Source organism: Podarcis liolepis, assembly GCF_965112155.1.
Source record: "Podarcis liolepis genome assembly, chromosome: 6".
Classification (NCBI taxonomy): Eukaryota; Metazoa; Chordata; class Lepidosauria; order Squamata; family Lacertidae; genus Podarcis; species Podarcis liolepis.
In genome coordinates, this window is record NC_139559.1 from 58,124,409 (window position 1) to 58,150,784 (window position 26,376).

Below are 26,376 nucleotides of genomic sequence, written 5' to 3' on the forward strand. Positions count from 1 at the left end.
CTAGAGTTATCCCAAACTGACTGTTGTTTTTAACAATAATAGCATCAATGTTAATGTGAGCATCATTTGGTGTTATTATATTATTATGAGTTTCAAAACAAGTATTTTGCAAATGCATTACCTGAAAAACAAACATAAGGCATAGGGCAATGAACCACACTTGTTTCACTTATTTAAAAAAATCTCAGAGCAAGTTACTAATTGTACATAATTTTAAAGAGAAAGTGCTGTGCGTTACCTGTACTACCGAAGAATTGAGATACTCTGCACAAACCCCCAAAGGCTGAACTAAAGAAGATACTGCCTAGAAGAAAGAGAAAGCATTTAAGAACATACACAGAACAGACCCGAGGCAAATGCCACAAGAAGGATGCCCAAACTGGTCCCTAGCATACGAGGCTAAGGCAAGAGAATGGTATTTGATAAAACAGACAGATGAACATGGCTAGTATAGTTTTGCTTGATGACAGCAGCAGCAAATACAGCCTAAAGGTAATGCAATGAAGCACGCCAATTCACACTACAGTTTTAGAAGTTGTGTTTGCTTCACCCAGCACATCTCAAGACTAAAATATTACTTCCGTTCCAATACAACAGAAAATTCGTAAGTACTGAACAAGAGCCATCTACTGTAAAAGATTCATAAAACAAAGGGAAATGATCGGGATTTTAACTTACCCCAAGTTCAATATCTTCTGAATGAAGCTTAGACTGAATTGCAGAAAATCCACCTAATTCTGCAAACTGAAAAAAATATATACAAACAACACCGTCAAAGACATGCACTATATAAATAAAAGTAGTGTGATAGATCTCAGAAACTGGCATGAATAGATGAGCATTTCTTTCAGTTGTCCACCACAGGAAAGTGTATCAGTAAGGTATGTGATTCTAAGGATTTTACTACTTCAGTGATGGAGGTAAAGGTACAACAATTCTCACAGGAGAATAGGAAAACTACTATTGCAGTTCTCTCTGTCAAAGACTCATATTTTTCTGAAGTTCACCTAGAAAACTCAGTTCAATGGCATTTCACAGGGAAATTGATGACAAATCCCTTTAAGAGGTAAAACTATTTTTCCATATGCATCATCCATTTCTTCTTACTCTATTACAGCTCCAGATAAATGATGAAAACTCACACATGAACATTTTGCAAGAATAATGCTGCATACATGAACATGTGTGCACACACATACAAAATGAGCCTTGGAAGCCTCTCCACAGAACTCTAGCCTCATATTTGGTGCTAAAAATACTCATCCTGCTGACAAAAACATTCACCTCTCCCATTGTACAAGTGATGACCGCTCTTCATTTCCCTTCAAATACTTCCCATTCCCTTCAGTACCACTATAAATTCATCCACTGTATCTCATTTAAAAATATATGCCTATATATGATCCTCATTCTTCCAGTGCTAACATCCTTCATTGACAGAAGTCCTCTTGCTTTAAATTACAACCCATTCATTCTCTTTTGTGATCTATCTGAATATAGACATGGTGCTAACTCTTCCACTTCAGATCCTTCCTCAAATGTATCTTATTTTCCCATATGTCTTTTGACCAGCACTTATTTCCAACTTAATCCCAGCTTAAATATTTGTAACTGTATTTCTTCACAGTCATTGTTGTTATCCCCCACTCCAGGAACTGGTTTTATTTTTGTTTAGTGAAAGTCTTTATAGTGCCTTACATGTGCAGATGGTTCAGAATAAATAATGCTTTATCATTTACTTACCCTGTTCACTAAGTCCACTAGCCATCCATGTGGTTCCTAGCCAACAGAGATGTTAACAAATTAGTAGCATTTCCCCCTCAAGGATACTTTCTAAAATAATGGTGTTTTAATTGTGTGTTTCATTTAGAGCTCTAGATTACTTCATGCATGACTGGTCACTGCAAATACAACACAGGCACTGCCTGCCAACAACTGTTCAGATAAGGCACATAACATTTCTGGATGAGATTGTTAGCACTATCCACTTCCCAAACATTGCCTAACCTATTATAATGTATTATGGTCTATGAGTCTATGATTCTATGGCAAGATTAGGATATGGAGTTGGTGACACAGAATCAGTTATATTTATAACCCATAATGGAGTAGAAGGGGTTGGGTTTTTTTAAAAAAAGGAATGAAATTAGAAGCAAGATTTTGGCAACAATAAGCTCAATGCTGCAAAAGTGTCTAAAAAGTCTCATGACTGAATTTTTATTTATCCATTTATCACTTCCTTATATCACTTCCTTAGCCACTATTCAGATCTAAAAGGACTGGAAATTATCACACCCATACGACAGTCTAAACCACAGCTACAGTGTGGTCACCACTAAGACCTAGAAGAGAGCACTGTGGTTGGAGTGGTAATTAAACCCTTATTATAGTCAAAGTAGCAGAAATAATAGCACATGAAAGGCTACTGTCAATGAGACAGATTGATAAATTGTTAGATATGGGAAAGGGGGTGGGGAGGAAATGGCAATGTTTATTTCAAGTGACACACATACTGCACTAAAACACAACTTAAATTCTGTCTGACTTCTAGTAAGAGACCTGAAGTGTACACATTTACCTTCTGGAAAGTAGATATGGGTGAGACAGCATACATATTGCCCTCTCCAAATACTTCTGCCCAGTTTCTTTGGCATACTTTCATTCGGTTCTTGAAATGGTACTCATTATCAGGATTAAGAGCCTACAGTGAAAGGTGTGACAAGAAAGCAGACATATAGGATTAGCAATTTTCCAATGTAAAACACATTTGGATCAAGTGGCTTTTCATCAGGTTTTCCTTCCGAGGAAAGAGAAGTGTTTGAACATCAAGAAGTACATACACTTTTGCAGAAGCAGGACCAGAACTTCAGAGTGAAGAAATAGAAGACATGGTTTTAGTATCTCAAAACCAATTTTCTTTGACAAAACACTGGGTGGCTATTGGAGCCTAGACTGGCGAAATGCATTGCTTCGGATTATGTTTATGTAGATATTAACATGGATGCTTAACTTTGGCTTTTAAAATGAAAAGTGAAATATTGTGAGTGAAACCTCAAAAACCAGCCCTATACCAGGTTAGACTGTTTGCTCATCTGCTCTAGTATGGTCTATTCTGACAAGGACTAGCTCTTCAGGGTCCCAGACAGAGGGAGATCTTTCCCATTGCCTACCACCTGATCCGTCTAACTGAAGATGCCAGAAATTGAACCTCGGATCTTGAGATTGCAGACTATGTGCTCTACCACTGAGATATGGTCACTCCCTCTTCACATTTCTTAAAAACAGAAAATTGACAAGTTTAAAGTCATTGCAGACAGTAGAATACCAAGTGTCAAAGCAAAGTACGAACATACATCTTGCTAAGTAATTAATTACATTCTCTATAGTTTAGAACCTAAGTGGTTTGAATTTCCAAATATACAGGAAAGCCAAGGTTTGGAGCATTTCTTGGAAAATGACACAACAGCCATAACTGTGGTTTGTCAGTTCAGACATGGCAAACCAGAATAGTACAAGCCATGGTTCAAAAAACCACTGCAAACCAGGTTTCTTATTCTGATTCAATGGGTCAATTCAGTATGTCTTGTTAATTCAATATGTCTTGTCAATTCAAACATCACATTAAGTCATAGTTAAAAGCTTCCTTAATCATGATTTGGCGGAATGTATTCAGTATGCTAATATAACCAAGAAATGTCTTTTCTAGATTTTACATTTTAATAAGCCATGCGTTTAGGATGAACAGATATTCAGTTGTAAGATTTTCATGCTGAATAGCCTTGAGATCAAGTAACTGAAATACCATTGTGAATACAGCGAGAAGACCAACAGGGATAGGATCTTGCTTTATCCTCTCTGCAGCCAGATCTACTAGTAGCATCAACATGTTGTAGATTCCCTCATGGATTTCGGTACCCCATTTATGAACAGCGCTCGATGTCAACAGCTGCAAAGGAGCACAGTATGTGTTAAAATGCTGACATGGATCTACAAGGGGAAAAAGAGTACCTTTTTGCTAGCCTTGAAATGCTTTTGGAGCTATCTATTTAGCAACAAACAACTTCTGAAGGCAGATTTTAAACCTGGAAAGAACAGCCGGCATCTACCTTAGCTCCCCATCCCAGTTTTAAGAAGATTCCATTTTTAGGCATAGAATATTTAGAGAAAACAGTATCTTCAATACATTCCAAGACCAGAGGTGGCTAGGAGAACATCTTCACTTGGCATAACATCACTAATTCACTTTAAAAAAACCCCAAACAAACTCCTGTCCTTATTCCTACAAACTTTTCTCAATAGCCCCATTCTCCTGTCCCCATTTGCTGTCCCAATAAAAAGTGACCTATTTTGTAGAACACCACAAAATTGCTGCAACATGCAAAAGAAAAATCAAATGCAGCTCTTAACTCTGCAAATTTGAAGTGGAATAGCACAATAGTACAGTATTTGTCAACCATATTCATTATTGTAACTTGCCCTCTTCCCCCTTACTTGCTACAGTATCAGAATGTAGCAAGCTGCCACTTTATGAGTTATATACTGCCTACTCTCCTATCTACAGCACTAGATAGAATCCACTGTAATTTTCTCTTACACCTACCTTTTTAAATGCTTCAGGCATACATCTGTCCATAAACCTCCTGCAGTTTTCATCAGAATCCGAAAGCCCTTATTTAACAGAGGAAAAAAGGAGGAGTTAGGATCCTGCAAAGTTTTGCAAGCTACGGACTGAAGCTCACAGGGCTACCCAAACAAGATTTTTGTTGGTTCACACAAACACCACTACTGCATACCAATTATTTTAATAATGAAGAAACTCAAAGAAGTTATAGTTTTAATAAGGAGAAATGAATGAAATAAAACAGTGCAGATTTCTAAAAGTCAACACAGAAGCAACAATGCTTTCTAAAGCTCCATATTCTTGTGCTTAAAAGGAAGGGGCAAGGTATTGCTCACAAAGGCCAGGATCCAGAATACTATGAACAAAGGAGACTTTAGATATTTTCTTATTCAACTGTGGGACTTTCAAAAGCAGTTTATGATATGGCACTGGAGTCAGAAATTCTATGAGGGAATGAGAAATTCACATGAGACAGAACAGCTCTATGGATCCCAGGCAGAGTTTGCTGGCTGGCACAGTAGAACATTACAGCAAAGGTAATAAAAGGTAAGCATCGCTCTGTTTTCTCTGTGGATGCAGATGCTTCCAGCTGGAGTGTATGCAGTTATCAGTGACATAAATGCTCTTCACTTCATCTGAAGCACCAAGATGAAAAACGGGGAAGGGGGAGAGATCATACGCAAGAGCAGAAGACTGAATCCCCAACCTAGGAACTATTTTGTTTCTTTAATGGTGTTTACTGTCAAACCCTTGGGAAAGGATACAGACATTTCTGAGCACATCAGATGTGCCACACACCATCTGCGGCAGAAGTAAGCAGGCAATGCTTCGCGCTGAACAGCTGCAATTTAGCTATAATTTCATGATGATACTGATTATGCACAGACAACTTAAATAGTTCCCTGAAGCATAGGTCTTGCAGCATCACTTATCATCCTGAGTAAGCATCACTGCACAAAGCACATGCTGTAAACCTGAAGGGTGCAAATGCAGAGTGCTTATATTTACAGGGCTGCACTAGACCGAGGTACACATCTGTACTGTAAACAAAAGATTACACATTCAACCAGCATCTATAAGAACTTCCTTTCAAATGGAGGCCCAATGCATATCCTGTGACTTGGTGATTTTCCACAGCATGTAAAATCAGAAGAGCCAATATGTGCAGGCATGCATAGAATGTATTTATTTATAAGGCTTCGGCTGTAATGCCAGCGTCCTCAATGTGGTTTTTGTGTGCATTAGCACCTGTGAAAGGCTCTCTCAATGTCAGTGAAAGCCTCTGTACTCCCCATACCCCATACCATGCTATGACTTCACTCCCTGCCCCTTCAGAAGTAAGAAGAGAGTGATTTCTGCTTGGAAAAGAAAGCTGAGAGAGGAAGTGGGAGGAGTGCCATTCCCACTTCCTCTTCAAACTCTTTTGTTTTCTAGCCTGAAATCACTATCCAAGGAGAACACAGAGTGACCAGGAGAAAAAGTATTTTGTAAAAAAGAAGTAAGATGGGGCTAAGAAAAGAGGGACCTAGTGAGGGAGAGAAGGGAAGGAACAGAACACTGTGTGTAGGTTTTGTCCTTCTCTCGGGGGGTGGCGGTTCTGCATTTTTATTTTTAAATTCTTGTTTCAACTTCTTTCCTCTCTGAAGCTTTCTGTACAGTGGTGCCCCACAAGACGAATGCCTCGCAAGACGGAAAACCCGCAAGACGAAAGGGTTTTCTGTTTTGGAGGCGCTTCGCAAGACGAATTTCCCTATGGGCTTGCATCGCAAGACGAAAGCCCATAGGGAAATGCTGGCGGTCGGGAGCAAAGACTTTCGCCCACAGCCGGCCTTCAGAAGAGGACCTCTTCTGAAGGCCGGCGGGGGGCAAAAGTCTTTGCTCCCCCCGCCTGCCTTCCCCCCGCCTGCCCCGGGCGATCTTAAAATGCTGGCGGGTGGGAGCGAAGCGTTCGCTGCCGACCCCCAGCATTTTAAAATCTCCAAGGGACAGCAGAGAAGTCTCTGTCCCGGGGAGATTTTAAAATGCTGGGGGTCGGGAGCGAAGCGCTGCCGACCCCCAGCATTTTAAAATCTCCCCGTGTCCCGGGGAGGTTTTAAAATGCTGGGGGTCGGGAGCGAAGCGCTGCCGACCCCCAGCATTTTAAAACGCTGTTCCGAAGGGGGGGCGGGGACACCTGCCCCAGCCGCCCCACTTCGGAAAGCTGTTCCGAAGTGGGGCGGGGGGGGGCGGGGACACCCGCCCCAGCCGCCCCACTTCGGAAAGCTGTTCCGAAGTGGGGCGGGGGGGGGGGGGCGGGGACACCCGCCCCAGCCGCCCCACTTCGGAAAGCTGTTCCGAAGTGGGGAGGGGGGGCGGGGACACCTTCTGAAGGCGGGCAGGGGGCGAAAGTCTTTGTGCCCCCTGCCTGCCTTCCCAGGGGCTTTTAAATCGCCCCGGACAGCGGAGAAGTCCTCCGCTGTCCCAGGGTTTTTTAAAATGCTGGGGGTGGGAAGAAAAGCCCTTGTCCCCCCCCCCCAGCCTTCAGAAGAGGTCCGGGGACAGACTGTCCCCGGACCTGGTCTGAAGGCGGTTTCCCTAGGAACGCATTAATTGAATTTCAATGCATTCCTATTGGAAACCGTGCATCGCAAGACGAAAAAACCGCAAGACGAAGAGACTTGCGGAACGAATTAATTTCGTCTTGCGAGGCACCACTGTATTTGTCATTCTCCCCTTCCCAACCTTTTCCTCTCTGGTCATCTACATTTTTTTGTTTCCCATACTTTCCTGGCCACTGGTGTCTGCATTTGACTGTTTGTTTCCCCCTGTTCTCCAGGGTTTGTGAGCCTTTACTTGTTTTTTCTTCCTCCAGGCCTGCCTACCTCCTTCCCAGGAGACATACAATGTAAGTAAGTCGCAGGGTGGGGTTGGGGGGGGGGGGAGAGACGTACTTTCCAAAATTTGTGACTAGGCATGACACTCACAGCAGTCATGTGACCTGCAGCCTTCTCTTCCCTGCCCGCTCCACAGCAGCAATTTTGTGGTGTTATTCACAACACCTTTTGAAAATGCCAAATATGCCCATGGGCCCAGGAAAGCTAGGGGCCCTGCTGTAATTCAATGCAGACAGCTGATTGCTCCCATATCTGTAAGACAGTAATTCTTAATCTGTCCACTTGCACCCTCCTCAATGTATTCCTCTTTCTGAGACCCCATTTCAGATGAAATATTTTTTTTATCCCAACAATTTGCATTTGCTCTGATTTAATAATAAAGGAAAGTGCCTCTGAGTACATGAACAGTTAATTTCCCTTATCCCTTAACTAAGGCACATTTCATTAAGAATGTATGTGATCAGTGGGAGGGGGGAAATCTAGGGCACACAACTCCAGTCCTATATAGGTCTGAACCTCAGCAGGGCCCCACTGCTCTTGGCACACTCTGTAAGGCTGGATAACATGCATTCCTCGTCATACAAGGTTCACTTTATTCTCTCCCTCTTCACTTCCACTTCTACAAAGAAGGCTCAACACATTTACACTCCTGTGATGCAATAAAAGGAATCTGAGTGAGCCTTCCAATCACCCTTAAGTGCTTGCAGGCAGTCTCCAAACATGTTCAGTTTAGTGTGGGGAGATAGCTTATACAGTCATTGGCTCATTCTATACCGCTGTATCACCCCCAACTGTGCACCACACACACAAAAAGCCAAAAAGCCACGTTATCCTCTGTCAACAATAAAACAAGTTTTCTCAGCTTTCATTGCCTGTTTCTGACCATATGCACCAACACTCTAAGCTCAGTAACGTCTACATTGTCTGGCAGTGGTTCTACAGGGTTACAGGAGTCTTTCCTCAGCCTACCTGAAAGGTGCCAGATATTGATTTTGGGGTCTTTTGCATGCAAAGCACATACTCTACCAATAACTTTTGGTCCTTTCCTTATGTAAAGATGCCATGCTACTTCCTCACCCCCCCCTTTAACTTTCAGCATCATCAAAAGCTCAGGGGTGAAATCCAAATAAGCAGTTCTGCTGACACAAAAGATTTCCTCTTTTCAAGGGAACTTGTCTCCCCATGCTATCTCCCCAAATCTGCTCCAGAGGGTTCAGGCTATCCCCAGAACACATTTAAGGGGCACACAGGCAGAGAAGCTCTGTTGCACAATCTAATTTGTTGCATACCACCCCAGAAGTGTAGTCAATTAGACCCTCCACACCAGCTAAGCAAAGTGATTCCCAAGACTTCATTGGAGACCTAAGTTACGAGGCAGGGGCTCTACGAGTTTGGAAGCTCCAATAAAATAAAGACCCCAGTAAGGATTTAGATTCCTGAAATGAGGAAAAAGAAGGTGTGCGCGCATATACAGATCTAAGCCACAGTTATCAGTGATGCCACTGGAACCATTTTTGTGCCTCCCTTTGCAAATACCTTTCCAAGTTCCCTTTCTATGTGCCAAGCAGAAATAACTAGGAAATAATTGCTGGGCACGGTTCCCTTCAAGAAGTGGTTAAGGGACACAAGTGGCATTGTGGTCTAAACCACTGAGCCTAGGGGTTGCCGATCAGAAGGTCGGCAGTTCAAATCCCTGCGACGGGGTGAGCTCCCATTGCTCAGTTCCTGCTCCTGCCAACCTAGCAGTTTGAAAGCATGTCAAAGTGCAAGTAGATAAACTGGTACTGCTTGGGCGGGAAGGTAAACGGCGTTTCCGTGCGCTGCTCTGGTTTCACCAGAAGTGGTTTAATCATGCTGGCCAGTTGACTGTGGACTGTGACTGTTTGTCTGTGGACAAACGTCGGCTCCCTCGGCCAGTAAAGCGAGATGAGCGCCACAACCCCAGAGTCGTTCATGACTGGACTTAACTGTCAGGGGTCCTTTACTTTTTTTAATTGCTGGGTATTCCACAGTTTGAGAAATTGGTTTTCGGAAGACTTTGTGATTTTTTCATAATGAGAAAAGACCAATCTCTTTCCACACCCCCACCGCAACTTAACTAACACCAAATAATCACCTTTAGCATTACATGTATACATTCTTCCAAGTGTGCAAAAGTTCCACTGAAATGTTGCAGACTAGTGTTTCCATGTAATTATACTGCAATTATACTACAAGCATTTCCATATAAAAAAGCATTACTACTAGCCTTTTTAAATTAGCAGCTCATTTGTTCTTGCTGCAACAAAACAACAGTTAATTTTCTATAATTGCCTGAAGAGCCCTGCTCTTGGCAATATCTTTAAGCGGGTTTAGAAAATAAAATTTCATTTTCACCCCAATATTTGAGCATACCAGCCTATTCAACAGTTTGTTAACCACCAAACAAAATAATATTTAAGAAGGGATATATCTGTGCCTGTCTTCACATGTTCCAAAGATCACCTATAATTCAAAAGTGATTCTGAAACATTTGATTAAAAGGTGAAAGCATCAACTTAAAAATGCACAGCACTCTACTGAAGCCAAGAGAGTCATACTACTTCCAACAAGAAAAGATTTTGTTAATTAAACACCTGTTACCAACATGCAACGTGGAAAAAGGTGAAGTCAAAAACTATTTGAGTAGACAAGTTTTTACTGTCAAGTCATCATTATTAACATAAAAGTCAACATTTCTATGATGCTACTTTAAAAAAAAAAAAGGTTGCAACTTACCCAGCCTTGCAAGATAAGTGGATGCAATTAAACACTTGCCAAGAGATTCTTCCCGCTTATATGGAATGGACCAATGATCTGTTAATACTCTGCTCTCCAGTTCATAAAGATTTGTTGTAGGAAACTCGATACCTTCTCCAGAGCAGTTCCCATTTTCGTCATTTTTCTGTTGAAAAGAAGCCACAGTTAGCTGTATGAAGAAGCCACAGTTAGTTGTTCTAGTTACTGGCTGTTATAAAAAGGGATTGTAGCAGACCCATACCAGAAAACCTGACATTCCAACTACAAAGCAACTCCTGTGCAACAGAAATTCTACTTCTTAACTCAGAAAACAAAGCCTATTTGCTGTCCTCTTTTCCCACCATTTCTGCACCCAGCAGAAAAATAAGGAAGTGCCAGAAAAAGTAGGGAGGATTAATGCAGAATCTAGCACTGTGACATATATATGCACAGTGGTGAGACAGATGTACTACCATCATTGACTTAAAAGTTTTCCTAGATTACTGAATCAAAAGTCTGGAAAGGATTGAAGGACATTCTTCCAATCATTTTCAAACCAAAAAGAAATCACCTAATTATTTAAAAGATATAGAATACAACTTCTGATAATCACATAATTGATCCAACATGCTAACAATGAAGTATTAATTGCCCATCCACAGATCTCATCATACCAGACCCACAAGCCAGCCACTCTAGTCAGGTTCTGCTTCCCCACTATGCAACAAAAATGCAGCTTCTTCTAATCTGTCCCCACAGTGACCCATCAGATACCTATGGAAACCCCCAAGCAGAACATGAGCACAATAGCATTTTCCGGTTTATGACCCAAAGCAACTGGTATTCAGAGGCATACTGCCAATCATACAGGAGACGATAACTATACAGCCATTATAATGAGCAATCACTAATAGTTTTACCTTGGTACCAACCTCTGCTTTATGGCAGGAGGTGATGCGGAATATACAGCTACCATAGTTCTGCCTTACAGTGGATGTGTACACTGACTGTGCCTCTCTTTTCTGCCTTTACTGGACTACTCACCTGTCCAAGATCATAATGCATACAAGAAGTGAGTGCACCACTTCTGAGGTAAGAAAGAAAAGCATGACCATGCTGAAGAGCAGCTAGACCTACAACTTTGTGAAGAGCTTTTTCCACGCTGAAAGGCTTACAGCTATCTCATCTGCATCTACATAGGGATATGACAATCATATCAAACAAATCAATATTGATCTATTTGGCCTTGAACTTATCTTCTCCTTTATATCTAAATAACCAAATCATCACTACTGCAGTGAATAAGGAAACAGAGTACACCATAATCTCAAAACAAAGTTTGGTTTAGAATCTTTACAGGCATCTATTTTTTCTTTAGGTTACCGTAGGAGTGCCTTATCTAGTTTATAAACCATTCTACTATAGTTACTCTCTAATTATTTTTCACATTTTCAACAAAAGATTCTGAAATCCATAGGTACAGATCTACAAGGCTAAGGTGGATTCCCATAAGGGGAAACAAAAGCAAACAAAGAGCAAGATGGTATCTGACCCACCCCAACTAATGTAGCCCATGTGGACAGCACATTTATTCAACTTATTTATAGTAAAGCAAATAAGGTCATTTATGCCACTTTCTCATCAGTTTCATTTCCTATGGAGCCATTTCTACAAACAGAAAGCACATAACCCACATTTCATTTTATAAATCCCTGCTCTCTCCCCATTCCCCAGACACCACTTAAATTTACCTACTTCCATCTAGCAGGCCTAACAATTCAAATCATTTGTTACAATTAATGAAGAGAGGCTTTAACTTTTTTATTATTATTGCGAACAAATAGTTTGAACACCCTAGGTCTAAAGGCATTCAATGCTGCTCAGAGCAGTGGAGCCTATGAAATCCTTCACCATGTACAAGATTGGGTAGTAAGTGCTGACCATTGTTCAGCTTGAGATTTAACCTTTTTTAAAAGTGCCAACAGGATGCAAATTGATGCCAAGCATGGATCTAACAATAAAACTCTCATGGACACACATAGCTACCACAAAAAGACCAAAACCATGACTCACTGCACACTGGCTAGTCAGTGAGCAGGCTATTTTCGATCATTGTATGTACTTGGACAAGGTTCAAAACTTGTGAACTAGTAGTCACAGGTTGTTTTTCCAGTACCACTCCACTGTCTCATTTATTGCTTTCATTTCCTGGTCTAACAAGCACACTCTCTGTATTTAAAACAACTGCACATTCATAAAATAATGCTTCCTATCTGAGAATGAACATTAAGTGCTGTGGAACAGGAAACTATTATCTAGGAAAGCAACAACAAACTGAAAGCACGGACATTAAATACTATCTTTTCAATGGATTGAAATATAGAAAACAACATTGTGGTTATAGAACAGCATTTGAGAATGGTGAGCATTGCAGTAAGAATGTAAGAAGAGTCCTGCTGCATTTTCTCACAGTGGTCAGCTAGAGGTCTATGGGAAATTCAGGAGCAGTTCATAAGTGGCCATCGCTAGTTTAACAGTGTGTTACGTAAAGAAATATGGTACTTCCCCCTTTGTCTGTCTTGAAGTTTCTGTTACCCAGCTTCACTGGACAGCCATGGGCTCTGATATTCTGAGAAAAACCCTGCAGCATGAATGCATCTCTATCATGTTCCCCTTCTTCACATTTTTTTCTAAGCAAATGTTGGAATCTTCCCTCACACCCCTCCTCTTATTGAACCCTTTTCAGCATTACAATATCCACACACAGGGTCAAATTTTCATTGTGCTATCCGTCAAAACCTCAAAATTGTGTTTCTGACCAGTCACCATTTAGGATTCCCCGCCCCAAAGTGCATCACATGAAAATAGCCCTTTTATTCAAGATAACAGCTAGAAAAGCAAGGAAAACTCTTAGATATCTTTATCTTGTGATACCACATGCTACATAATCTCTCAACATTTATACTCTCAGAACATGCACTTGCAAATACACAATTATGCATCCTAAGTATGGTGGTTCAACTGATTCCCATAGAGATCAAGTGATGCTTGCTCATATTGATCAAGCTTTCATCTGGGTTTCCGTGAGAGCATCTGGGCTCGTGGCATGGCAATGCCTCTATCAATTAACCTAAAACACAGGGGGATCTTTGACTATGAAAGGAAATTCTATAAAAATGACACCCCCTGAACCCCTCCTAGACTATAGAGGTCCTACACTATATAGAGAGAGGGGGAGTGATGTTCTTGAACCATAATGCCATCCATAGGTTCATATATTCTGATGTTTTTGTAGACCCTTTAGGAAATCCCCTAGCAGTTGTCTGCCCCTTGGCCAAGCTCAATGACGTGCACAGGAGAAGAGGCAAAATAAAGACAATCATTTCAATTGAGTAAAGGCTAGAAATTTCATTTCATGAAATGCTATTATTGGGCTAAGTGATGCAATACATATACTGTGGGTTATGGAATACATGTAGGGAGGAATGCTTTTTTTAGTGTGGTGATAGTGGCATCCTGATGATAACAAAGAGAACACTTAATATTTGCAAAGGGATATTCCCTTCAAGAGGAAAAAAGACTGCACAAGCTCAGAAGTGCTCAATCTTGGACTTACCCTAACGCAGTTTCAACACAGATTCCAATCCCTTCATATATCCCCATTTATGTCCCGAGCGCCATCTACTTAACTAGGCTAAAACAAGATACAGCCAATCTTTGACAGAGCCACTACCCACGACCTCCGGCACAGTGCATAACCCTCTGAGGTTTTGCAGAAGAGCCTCCTGAGGTTAGACTGTAGAGCAAGTAGGAGAAGTACAGGGTCAGAGGTTGCTGCTAAGAGCAGAGCAGCAGTCTCCACACTATCCATCATGGCAATGAGAGCCAGAAACAACATCAGATATGTTATTCAGTCAACACTGAGCTACTGTGAGGCTGTGCACGGCATCACCACATTATTTGCAAAATTAGCATACCAAACAATGCTACACATGACAACAAAATCACAGAGCACTAAACGACACATCATTTATTTATCTGAATCATTTATAAGTCACCTTCAAGGTGTGCCCTCCCAAGGTGCGGGTTTTTTAGCACAATAAAACTACATCATAATTACTGAAAAAATAGCACAAAAACCCAGCAACAGGATCACAGAAAGCCTGATAGAACAAAATAAACTTTTCAGGGCCCACATAAAATACTCAAGTGGAGGGTTCAAACACATTTCTTGGGGGAAAGATTTTCAGAGATGTGGTGTCCCGTCTCATCCCCAAAAGCCCCGTCCCCGGTATCTGCAAACTTGATTGTTCTTTATAGTAGGCCAGACAACAGAGTCCCCCAAGGATTATCTTGCACCTAGAGTTCACTCATAAGAGCATGGGCAGTCCTTCAAACAACCTATTCCAAAACCATTAAAGGCCTTAAATGTTAAACTCAGCAGCAGTTTGAATTGAGCTTAGAAGAAACTGGCAACGAAGGTAACTGAAGCAGAATGGGTGTTATATACACACAGACTTCTTTGCTCTCCAAGCAACCTGGTGGCTGGATTCTCTACCAATTGAAACTTCTGAGCTGCCTTCAAATGTAGCCCTACATAAAAAGCATTACAGCAGCCTAGCCTGGAAGTAGCCAGTGTGTGGACGACTACAGCAACTGCAAAATAACATCTCACTATCCTAGAAGAAAATCATGTAAGTAAGTAATCTAGTCAGCAAAGTGGCAAGCATGTACATGCAAGTGATACAGTGGTACCTCGGGTTACAAACACTTTGGGTTACAGACTTGGCTAACCCGGAAGTAGTACCTCGGGTTAAGAACTTTGCCCCAGGATGAGAACAGAAATCGCGCGCTGGCGGTGTGGCAGCAGTGGGAGGCCCCATTAGCTAAAGTGGTGCCTCATGTTGAGAACGGTTTCAGAAAGGACCTCCGGAATTAATTAGGTTCGTAACCAGAGGTACCACTGTATTCTGATTCTGCACAAACGAAGTGTGAAATTTGAGGGATATTTGGATGTATCCCTGCAAGTCAGCCCTGCAAGTTATGCTTTCCTCTATAGAATGAATTATTGTTGCCTGCATTTCTTAATGCAAATGCAGGTATAGCTCTTTAATGGAAGCCTAGGAAAACACAACAGTGCGATTCATTTTCTACAGCACAGTTTTCATCAAACATTAAACCACAAGTTGCCTATTCCTTTTAGTTCATCTATATTGCTGCAGGATTATATAAGTTATGGGTACTTTAGCAGCTCTCTCTAGCATTACTTCTTTTTCCCATTCCCAAGAGAAAAGTGCTAATCACCACTGTCTTTTCCTTTGGGGTGCCCAGGATTGTACATTCACAAAGATAACACATTCAGAATTTAAATCTCATAATACCAGCTAAATACATTCATAGTGAAACAAGGATAATTTTCCATGGCATGGTAATAGGAATGCCTCCCCCTGTCAGGTGCTAGCATCCAGATCAGGATGCTGCCATAGACAGGACATTTTATTCCATACTTGACAGCCATAGGAAAAATGATTTGAAACATAGGCGCATCGAATGATTCACACAATAACTCAGAGCGTACAGATCTACTTAGTTACAATTTTATAGCTCCCTTTTATATTTGTCAGTTAACACTGAATTTGAAAAGTTCATCTAGACAGTTTTTGATATTAAGCAAAGGAAAGCAAACAATACATGCAAAAAACAGGTGAAAAAGAGTTGACACCAAATGAGGATCTGTTATAAACTGTCAAACCTCTGCCTCCGCTATCCCAGACAAACTTTTTTGTATAAGTAAGTTGTTTTCAAATAAAAGGCCTTTTCTTATAAGAGACTCCTGTTCTTATCCAGAAACATTCAAAATGTGTTTGGTAGAATTAACTTCTAACACTGGCCTCATTTTCCTTCAGCATTTCACTTCCTTATTAAGCAGCTGTCATTGAATAGAACTTCTGACTGGGAAGATGACCAGAAAATGTCTTTACTGAACATTATCTGAAAGACACTTCCTGCCCAGCTGAGCTGCTGTTTGTTCCATGCATAAATGGCCTCCCACTTCCACCAATGATAAACATTTAGATCACATCAAGTGTTAATCTTCGCCTGGAGGTTGCTTCAGTAAACAGAAAAATATTTCACATGGGATTTGGGAACCCTTTAAAGGTGGAAGTTAACAGTAAGAAATATACTAAAGACTATAACAGCTGCGGAGAAGGTTAAAAAGACAATGTCCATAAATATTTTTTATTCAAGAAATAAAAGTGCTGAAAGCATATTGAGATTCCAGTTTTGCAGAACCAGGAACCCAAGAATACCACATAGAAAAATGCTTTAATCCTGAAACGTGTTATACACAAAATGCATATGGCCGTATTTTATAATTTACACAAAAGGGTTAACATGCTGGTGGCACAGTCCTTCCATATCTAAGATTTTAAGAACTCCTCCTTTAAAAATAAACAGAACACAGGCATGACAAAGTTAAACAATGAAATCAATGCTATCACTTGACTTAACTGCAACCCATAATTTCAGAAAGCTATGAAGTTGGCACAAAAGTGATAATGAACATATCTATGGAGAATGTGAAGAAAGTACTGTATTCTTAAGCTTTTACACTATTTTTCAGGCTTCAGCTCCCCCACTTGATTTATAACCAAAAGACAAAACCATTAATATATATACAACTAGAACTCATCCTATTCTTGATTGTAATCTGCTTCAACTGTTTTTAATACTATATTTTTAAACTGTTGCAACTTGAAGGGCAAGTTAAGAAATCTGGGTAATAAAATACAGGAAAACAGAGGAGCAACTAGGTAAAAGCCAAACCATAAAAAACAAACACTCTTAAGAGCTGTGCACAAGTAAAAATTTGCACTTGGCAAACATGTGTCAGACCACTATGTATCAGGTGCTTGGCCTGATAGGAATATGAAAATTGTTTTGGTGTTTCCCAATGAGTTAGAGCTCTGAAATTTGATACGCTGTGGTCAGACCTTTACCTTCAGAGAAGGTACCACATAACTGAATATACCTGTTTTTGAAAATATAACACCTGAATCTGTGGGGTATATATTTATTCTATACAATAGCTGTTCAAACTTTCTAAGTTAACTTGTTGCACTTCAGGATGTAGTAATAAGCTATGCAACATGAACACAGACAACTAAATTCTAGCAGTACATCGCACTATAACTGGAAGGAGAGGTGACCATTAGAAGCTCCCAAACTCTTCCCCAGCCCAGATTAAAAATCAAGCCAGAAAGGACTTTCCATTTTACAACTTGCCCTGAAAGACTGCCCTACAACAGTTACTCCCATAAAGAGACCCTCTTGCTCCCAGAGCCACCTGTATGGTAAGCTTCTGTCACCTGCCCATCCCAGTTACCCTAAGAGTAGTCCTCTGAAGCAGCCCCCTAGCTCTAACCTTTAGGCCAATGTAAGCCACAGGAGTGGGGGAAGAGAAGCTCGTCCAACTCTGGTTAAAATACTCAAGTCCCTTCATCTTAAAATTAAGATAGCAACTTTCTGTCTCACGGATAAAAAATATCACTTCTGCACTCTAAACACACGATATCTTAAATTATTAGTTTATTGACAAGGATTAAGCATTCATAAAATGATTCAGAATGTTTAGTGAATGATGCAATGCTCTTAAATATATGAAGCTATGCATAAGCATAGTTTGCCACAGCAACTGTACATGTGTGAACACACACAAAAATAAAGAACATGATTATAGTGGAACACACGTTACGGTGAAGTGTTCTGCTACTCTCAAGTCTTCCATCACCCAAGATGGGATGGATGGGAAGGGTACTCTGAATATACCTGTTATAGCAACTCATCTGTGATGAACAGGTGTACAGTGCAGAAGTACAAGTAGTGGACTCTTTGCGAAAAAGAATAGTCCCGTTATTTTTTGGCCAATGTGTTATTTTAGATTATTAGTACTGGCACTGCATAGCTGCTGAACAAAACCAGGTACAGGAAACTGTAAAGGGAGCTTATCTCTGTTAGGACCAAATATTTAGATATCTGTATTTTCCCAAGAGAGTCAAACAGAACAGAAATGGACACAGGAGAGAAAGTCTCTTCTTTTCCTCAGCACTACTGATCAGATCTAATTGTGTGATTCCTGTGACAGCTTTTAAAGAAAGAATCAAAATGTTGGCTAATCCAGTCACAAATGTCCTACGTAGGTGGTTTTTTTGTGTGTTTTTTTGTAAACTGCTTTGAGGTTTCATTACACTCAAGCAGTATATAAACATTGTGAAATAAATAAATAGATAGATAGTTTGGCACTTACATGGCACACCAAAAACTGAGTAGGTAAATATTTGGTGGTTATGCGGCACTAATCACTGATGTGGCACTACAGTAATGACAACTGCGAAGAATAGTAAATGCTTAAGAATCAAAACAAGACTTCTGTGCTGGTTCCCAACATAATTCAAATTCCCAACTTACTACAAGAATATGCTCATGGATTCCTATGTTTATTTACCTTTTCAGTCATGATTCAGTTGTCAGCATGTAATTTAGGAGAACTGGGAGCAAGGAAAGGAAGGAGTTCGTACATAGCCAAGCCTGCCAAAAGACCTCCCAGCCAAAGTTCTCAGCTCTATAGCAGACAGGTCCAAGTTCTATACCCTAGGCATCTGTTTCTTTCTTGACAACAAAAACCAGCTTTTCAAATTTGAAAACTTTTTATTTATCTGTTAAAATGCTTCATACAATAACATCACTTCTGGAGTCTTGGGGTGGGAATATTATAAGGAATGTAAGTAGTATTTGTTTGTTTGAAGGATTTTTATCTCACTCCTCAGCCAAAAAAGGGGGGGCTGCTACTTAGAAAAGCAAGTAATAAGACAGTCCTTGACCTAAAGCTTACAATCTTACTTGACTCAAAAGGAAAGTGGCCTTGGAGGGAGGAACCAAAAACAAACTCAGGCACTTGTTCTTGTTGCAAAATACAACTAGAAACGTAGGGCTGTACCCAACACTGCAGCTTCACCAGTGCAATGGGCTTCTGTGCAAGCAATGGAGCTTCCTCTTCTGTCCCCTTCAGGCCATTGCCTGCTGCCAAATTCAGCTTCAGAGGTTTGGGGGGGGGGGGTAGAAGAAACAATCCCATTGTGCCAGGTGAACCGTGCTGGTACGTTACTGGAGACAAACCACAAATTCAAACCTGAATGTTATCTAATAAGCATTGCAGGTTGGAATGAGCAGAAAGTATGGAAGAAAAAGTAGAGTATAAGTTAGTTCTTTCAGTGTATGATGGATCAGAATAAGATTGTATCAGAGGTCTACAATGTTGCCATGCTGCTTCTCCACTGACAGCTTGGATGATGTCCCAGATGCATTCTGAATTCCTATCTTGTACAGAAGTCAAAGGAGTCCATGCTGTCCTTGGCCAATATTTAGTAGTGTACAGTATCTCCCTAGGAAGCCCCCATCACCTTTCCTGTAGGCAGCAGAGAATATGCACTTGGTAGAAGTGCTCAGAGTGACTCCACCAAGAAGCAGCTGAGGAAGCTGCCTACCTTTCATTCCTATCCCCCAAACCCATTCAATTGTAGGAAGGCTATTCATTTTCTTACCAATTGCAACATAGTCAGAAGCAGCGCACCCAGTGGGGAGTCGCATCACTACCAAGAGGAAGAGGGACAAGGTGGCAGAACTGGGTGTGCCCAGACAGCCCCAACCTCCACACTGCTCACCAGGCAAGTTGCTACTGAATGTCTGGATCAGCTTACACGATCCAAACATTAATTATTGCATTCAGTGAAGATCCACTGGAATTAACAGACCTAAACGGCCATTCATTTCAATGGGTCCACTCTGAGTAAAAGTTAACTGACTATAACTCTTAAGTTCCTGACACAGTATGCTTTTATGAGGTTTTGTCAGAATGCGTATTTTATACCTCTATTTATTTTTTGCCCATGTTTGAATATGTTATGACTTGCTGCTCATACAACATAGCTACCTATGTGATATAGTGCACAAAATTATTGAGCTTTATAGCTCTAAGCAATCTGGGACAAGAATATTTCAAAAATCTCCTTCTCCCAGATGAACATAACTGAGAACTTTGTTTTCTTAATGAGACTCTTTGCTGGGTCTCTCTACCATCGGAAGTATAGCAGGATAGTGCCAGAGATATAGTATTTTCAGATGTGGTGCCTAAGATTTGGAACAGCTTCCCAAAGAAGTGCACCTGGGCCTATCAATATCACTTTTAGATAAGCATCAAATCCAGTTCTACCTCAACTACTAATGATGCGATAGTTTTAAAACCTCCTACCTAATTCATGGTTTTGGATCATTTTACCGATTTCGTTGCTTGTAAGCCACCCAGACTCTTTCTAGTAAGACAATCAGGGCAGAATCGCTATAAAGAATTGAATGGGTGCTCAAAGAACTCCTTGGTTAACAAAAGCTGCAAAACTATACACACATGGGAGCAAACTCAACTGAAAGCAATATGGCCTACATCAGAGTAGACATGTAAAGTATTCGTATGGGCCCCTCATAATGAAAGAATGAGTCTGCACACACACAAGTGACCAGCTTCCAAACCCTCCACCACTACAGCCTAGGCATAACACAGCAATCCCTTTTCCTAGGCTCCAGGCTACATTCCTGTTCTGGTGACAAACCAGGGAACCCAAACGCAGATCGCATTTGAAGCTCGAGTTATGCACCTGACAGCTCATGCACAAGACGCCCAGGAAAACCCGCCTGCTTTTTGGGGGGGAGGGTCAACTCCACCAAGACCCCCAAGGCGCGCTTGGCGGGGTCCCTATTAACTCGTGGAAATTGGGGGAGGGAGCCCCTTGAGAAGAAATCGAGGTGAGGATTCAGGGCTGCGCGGTTCCTATCCTTGCAATCTCTCTCTCTCTCAAAACCAAAGCGGTATTTTAAGGCGATCCCGTCCCCCTTTCGATGCGTTTCCAACGGGCCGATGGGGCCAAAGGTCAGGCTGGGATCCCGCTTAACGGCGGCGCAAAGCACAGGCGAGCCTCGCCCGCTCCCATCCTCAGCCCCGAGACCGTTACCTCGTTCTCCACCACCTCATGGTAGGCAGGGGGCGGGTCGAAGCCGGTAGTGCTTCCCCCGCCGCCTCCACCTTGGCCTCCTCCTCCTCCTCCACCGGTGCCTTCGCCGTCCCCTCCGCCGCGGGAGACTCCACCACCGCCGCTTTGCTGGGGGCCTCCCTGTCCGCCACCGCCGCCTCCCCCTCCGCTGTCCATGGGCTCATAGTGCAGGCCGGGCCGCTCGTTGGTGAGCAGCGCCACGGCCTCGTTGATGTCGTTCTTGGCCAGGCGGAGGGCCCTGCGGATGGCGGCCGCGTCCGAGAAGCCCATGCAGAGCAGCGTGGTCATGTGCTGCTCCTCCTCGCTCTCCATGGCGCCTCGCTCCGCGACGCCTCAGGCGCTGCCGCTGCTGCTGCTCCCGCTCCGGCGGCCGCTGCCACCGCCGCCGCCCGCTCTGCGCGCCGCCATGTTGACGGGAACCTCCTCCTCCTCCTCCTTTGGCCCGCCTCCCGCCGCCGCCGCCTCAGGGCAGGACAACGCCGAGCCCCACACCCACCCGGAAGCGGCCTGCTGAAGCCCGGATGAGCGTGGGGGAAGAGGGGGGGGGGAGAGCGCCGCCGCGATCACGTGCGGAGGGAGGCGAGGCGAGGCCAATGCCCGAACGTGAATGGAGGGGAGGAGGGGTGTGGTTGTCATGGAAACGTCAGAGGCAACAGGCGGTGGAATCCCGCAAATGCCGCTTCGGGCGAAGCAGCAGCTACTATACTGAGCCCCGGTCACCCCGCCAAGCTTGAAAAGCATTGAAAGTATTCCAGTGGCGTAGCGTGGGTTGTCAGCACCCGGGGCAAGGCAAGTAATTTGCGCCCCCTAACCCGTGGATTTGCGCCCCCTAACCCTAACCCCCAGTCCCCAGATGTTGCGCCCGGTGCGGCCGGGCTCCCCCTGCACCCCCCACGCTACGCCACTGCAGTATTCATTTATCTGGGGTTCTTCACCCCCCCCCCAGAAGCCTGCTGCTCCCTCCCCGAGCGCAATGTCCTATTTACGGGGTATTTTTACCAAGAAAAGCTCAACTTTGATTTCCTAAAAGAAGCTCAACAACTTTGGCTGTTCGCCCACCGCACCCCCGAACAAAAATCCTGGCTACGCCCATGGGTGGATCTACCACCACGTGCTTATTTACTTCTTGCTGGTGTTGTTATTTTCCAGACCTCGACCTCACCGTTTTTGGAGAAAAGCTCCCCGAATAAATAAAAAAATATTGCCTTCGGGTTCGGTGACTTTGTGGCTGGGTTGTTTCATTTATATGTATGTCATATATATATTTTTATATATTGTGGCATTGTTCTTTTCTGTTTTGTAACTTGCCCTGGGACCTTTTGGTGAAGGGCAGGTACTAAATATATTTAAATAAATAAATCCCCATGAGCCAAAGTCTCAAAAAACAACGCCAAGCTTTGTCTTTTTGTTCCATCAGTACCTGGAAAGACAATGCAGGTCCTGAACTTGTTTGGAGATGCCTTTAAGGCATGTAAGGACCAGTCTCCCCTCCTAAAGAGGCATAAATTACCTCCCTGGTCATCAGAAGCTTTTGGACATATTTTGCTTTTCCATATTTCTTTGGTCCATGTGACATTTCTAAAGGCAGAAAATGAAATATTGGATTCAGGTAGTTAGCCATGTTGGTCTGACACAGTCAAAATAATAAAAAATATTGTCCAGTAGCACCTTGGAGACCGACTAAGTTTGTTCTGAGTATGAGCTTTTGTGTGCATGCACACTTCTTCATATCCTTGGTCTCCAATGTGCTACTGGACAATTTTTTAAATTTATAATCAAATACTGGTTTCTATCAGGTATTTCATCCTCTGCTACTAGTGCAGATTCCCCATCACTTCTTCACCACTCCATGGAAAAACCTGCACCTGCTCAAATTCTGCTTAAAGTGCTGCTCTTGGAGGCATACACACAACAATCATGCAGAATCAGATCTCTAAATTGAGATCCTGCTGCTTAATTGTGTATGTAACTAGCGGGCAGTCTTTGATTTCTGCTTTCAGAAGCTGCTGCAGCTTTTAAAATTCCTGTAGACCTCAAAAGCCAAGAGATACCATAATTTATTGAACCTCAAAAACCAGACCTTAAGCCAAATTCCAACACTGAAGTGTGGATCTGGATCTGTTTAACGTGTTTGATGGATTAGTTAATCATATTATCTATAGCGGTGCTTATATACACTGTCACCAGGGGTTTATATATCCTGCTGTGACTCTGAAGCATGGAATTTGTGTGTAATCAGTTATAGCCTGCTCATAGTTGCCTATCTATGCTATCTGCCATATTTATGTAGGCTCTGGATTTAAGTTCTCCGTGGTCTTGTCCACCCTATTTGAACACACACACACACACACACACACACACACACACACACACACACAGTGCCCTATCATTATCTCTGTTTCTCCCCCTCCTACATTCCCTCCACTTCTTGTTTCCTCTTCTGGGTCTCTACGGTTCCTCCCCATAGGTCATTGTTCAAGTCAGCATCACTTTATCTGCATGCTGCAGGGATCCCCTCAATTTTTTTTCTTAAACGTTCTGGGTGTTTTTGCACAAGAATAGCATTTCACGTGAACAATGACATTCTGGAATGTGCAAGTAACGCAAGGATCTTAAAATAAAATGAAAGCTGAACATGAAATATGTTTCCCTGGTGTCAACATAATTCCTGTTTGACACAGGCCAAAGCATAACCGCAAACCATATGGGGGAAACTCACACTTCTGCATACAAACAGACACAGCAATGAAACATTGAGATATGAGCAAAGTGAGGTGCAAAAAAGGAATGGCGGGAATGCAAATTACTAAAGCTTATGCATACGTATTTCTATTTTCCCAAAGCTCTTCATGACATTGTTGCAGTAGTGAAACCTCAAATTAGCCACTTGCAGTACAGATGACAGCTTGCAGTAACCTGAGCCATGCTGCATGCATTGTCAGAAAATGGCCTATTGCCTGCCTCCATCTCTAGCCAGTCTTGCAGTGGACCCATAACTTTTGGAAGCACAATCATACATGATCTAGATTATTATGTCATATGACTGTCAAATACACAGCTTTGCAAGTCTCCCTGCTTCCTCTTGTAAACTCCTGATCTTGGATGTCTAAAAGGAGGGGGTGGAAGCCTTTTATTCTTTCTTTCTTTGAACCTAATATATAATAGGAGCTGGAGCAGCAATAATAGAGATTAGATGGGTTATGGAAGATATAAGAGGCAGGGAAACTGTATGGGTGCAAAGCACTGAACCTCTAATTCTGGGGCAGGCCCTAAATTTGAACTCCTTAGAATAATATTGGAGAGTTGCCTTAACTTGAAAGGCAAAGCATGCTTTTTGGGTTGTGTGTGCAACAATGAAGAAAGCCTATGGCTCATCTGGTAAGATGCTAACTACATCATTTGTTGCATTGTTGTTGTTAAGTTGTGGGTGAACATATCAGACGACACAGCGATTCTTCAAACAGCTCTTGTTTATTCACAGGCCAGAACAGAACTGAACTGAAGGGTTCAGCCAGCCTGCTTATACAGTGGTACCTCGGGTTACATACGCTTCAGGTTACAGACTCCGCTAACCCAGAAATAGTGCTTCAGGTTAAGAACTTTGCTTCAGAATGAGAACAGAAATTGTGCTCTGGCGGCGCGGCGGCACCAGGAGGCCCCATTAGCTAAAGTGGTGCTTCAGGTTAAGAACAGTTTCAGGTTAAGTACGGACCTCCAGAACGAATTAAGTACTTAACCCGAGGTACCACTCTATAGAGCTCCACTAGAACGCAATAGTAACCATTTTCTGTAACTATCCAATCACTGAACGTCACTTTCAATCCCTTATTTGCATATGTGGACCTGAGTGAAAACTATCTACAGTATCCCCCTGCTGGCCCAGGGTGAGAACATCAGTACATAACAGTTATTGTTTTGCACATTTTTACATTGCAGGGATGCTGGAAAACACCACTTGTTTCATAATACAAGGCATATAGAAATTCAACAGGGTCTTCTTCCTTTCTGTGCTGAGAGTGCTGCATCTATTAAACTTCTGCCTGCCATGGAACTATTAAAAGAGCAGGACCCCTGTAATGAAATAAAGGCTGACCCAAGCTGCAACGGATATGAATGTTTTTGGATCTTCCAGAGACCTGTGACCTTTCAGTCTCTCTTTGGAAAGACTGCAAGAACTTGTGGGAGTTTGATAGCTAGCCAGCCTAAAAATAAGCTGTGACTGAATCAAATATACTGGCTTTTGCTAGACTAGGTATTTTTGAATGCTATGTGAATGGTTATATTTGCACTACATGTTTTAGCCAAACATGATCTATATACCTGAAGGTAGGATTTTGAAGCTGCAAAAAAACAACAACAAAAACAACAAAAGCAACAACATTCTGGCATATTTTATTCATTTATTTAGGAAAAAGTATAAATCACTTAATTGTAAAACCCAAACCCACCCTCAGATACCCATTTGAACAGGGTACAGTATGAAAAGCTTTAATAAATCCTGCCCTTTCCAGAATTTTTCTTACTCATCGATACATTTCTGCTTCTTTCATTTGAAATAACTAACATATTTTAACCAACTGTTGCTAGAGGTTCAATGTTATTAAGGCACCATAGGCTGCAATTCTGTATTCACTTACCTGGGAGTAAGTCCCATTGAACTCAATGAAACTTGCTTCTGAATAGATATGTATATAGGACTGGATTGTTGTTGTAGTTCAAATGAGAGTGTTCAGAGCAAGTGGCCAACTTCCAGATATTTAAATTAGTACCAGCATGGTAATGTTATTAAGGGCAGATGATGCAGTAAGATTATATTACAGTGGTACCTAGGGTTACATACGCTTTAGGTTACAGACTCTGCTAAATAGTACCTCGGGTTAGGAACTTTGCTTCAGGATAAGAACAGAAATTGTGTGGTGGTGGCACGGCGGCAGCGGGAGGCCCCATTAGCTAAAGTGGTGATTCAGGTTAAGAACAGTTTCAGGTTAAGAACGGACCTCCGGAACGAATTAAGTACTTAACC

At 42.1% G+C, this 26,376-nt stretch overlaps 1 protein-coding gene across 2 annotated transcripts in view; it reads right to left on the reverse strand.

The window, feature by feature from the left end:
• Window positions 1-21,867, reverse strand: part of USP24 (ubiquitin specific peptidase 24) — a 72,045-nt gene extending 50,178 nt beyond the window's left edge. Inside the window, exons 1-8 of one of the 2 annotated variants that reach the window (XM_083510199.1) lie at window positions 21,315-21,867; window positions 10,252-10,417; window positions 4,601-4,668; window positions 3,803-3,946; window positions 2,579-2,701; window positions 1,744-1,779; window positions 679-744; window positions 239-304 (exon numbers count right to left, since the gene is read on the reverse strand). In XM_083510199.1, the coding sequence (XP_083366325.1) occupies window positions 239-304; window positions 679-744; window positions 1,744-1,779; window positions 2,579-2,701; window positions 3,803-3,946; window positions 4,601-4,668; window positions 10,252-10,417; window positions 21,315-21,665 (1,020 nt within the window). In that variant the 5' untranslated portion in view covers window positions 21,666-21,867. Of the gene's footprint in view, window positions 1-238; window positions 305-678; window positions 745-1,743; window positions 1,780-2,578; window positions 2,702-3,802; window positions 3,947-4,600; window positions 4,669-10,251; window positions 10,418-13,867; window positions 14,086-21,314 lie in introns of those variants that run through there. The other variant, XM_083510200.1, reaches the window with a different exon arrangement.
• Window positions 21,868-26,376: the final 4,509 nt, after the last annotated feature.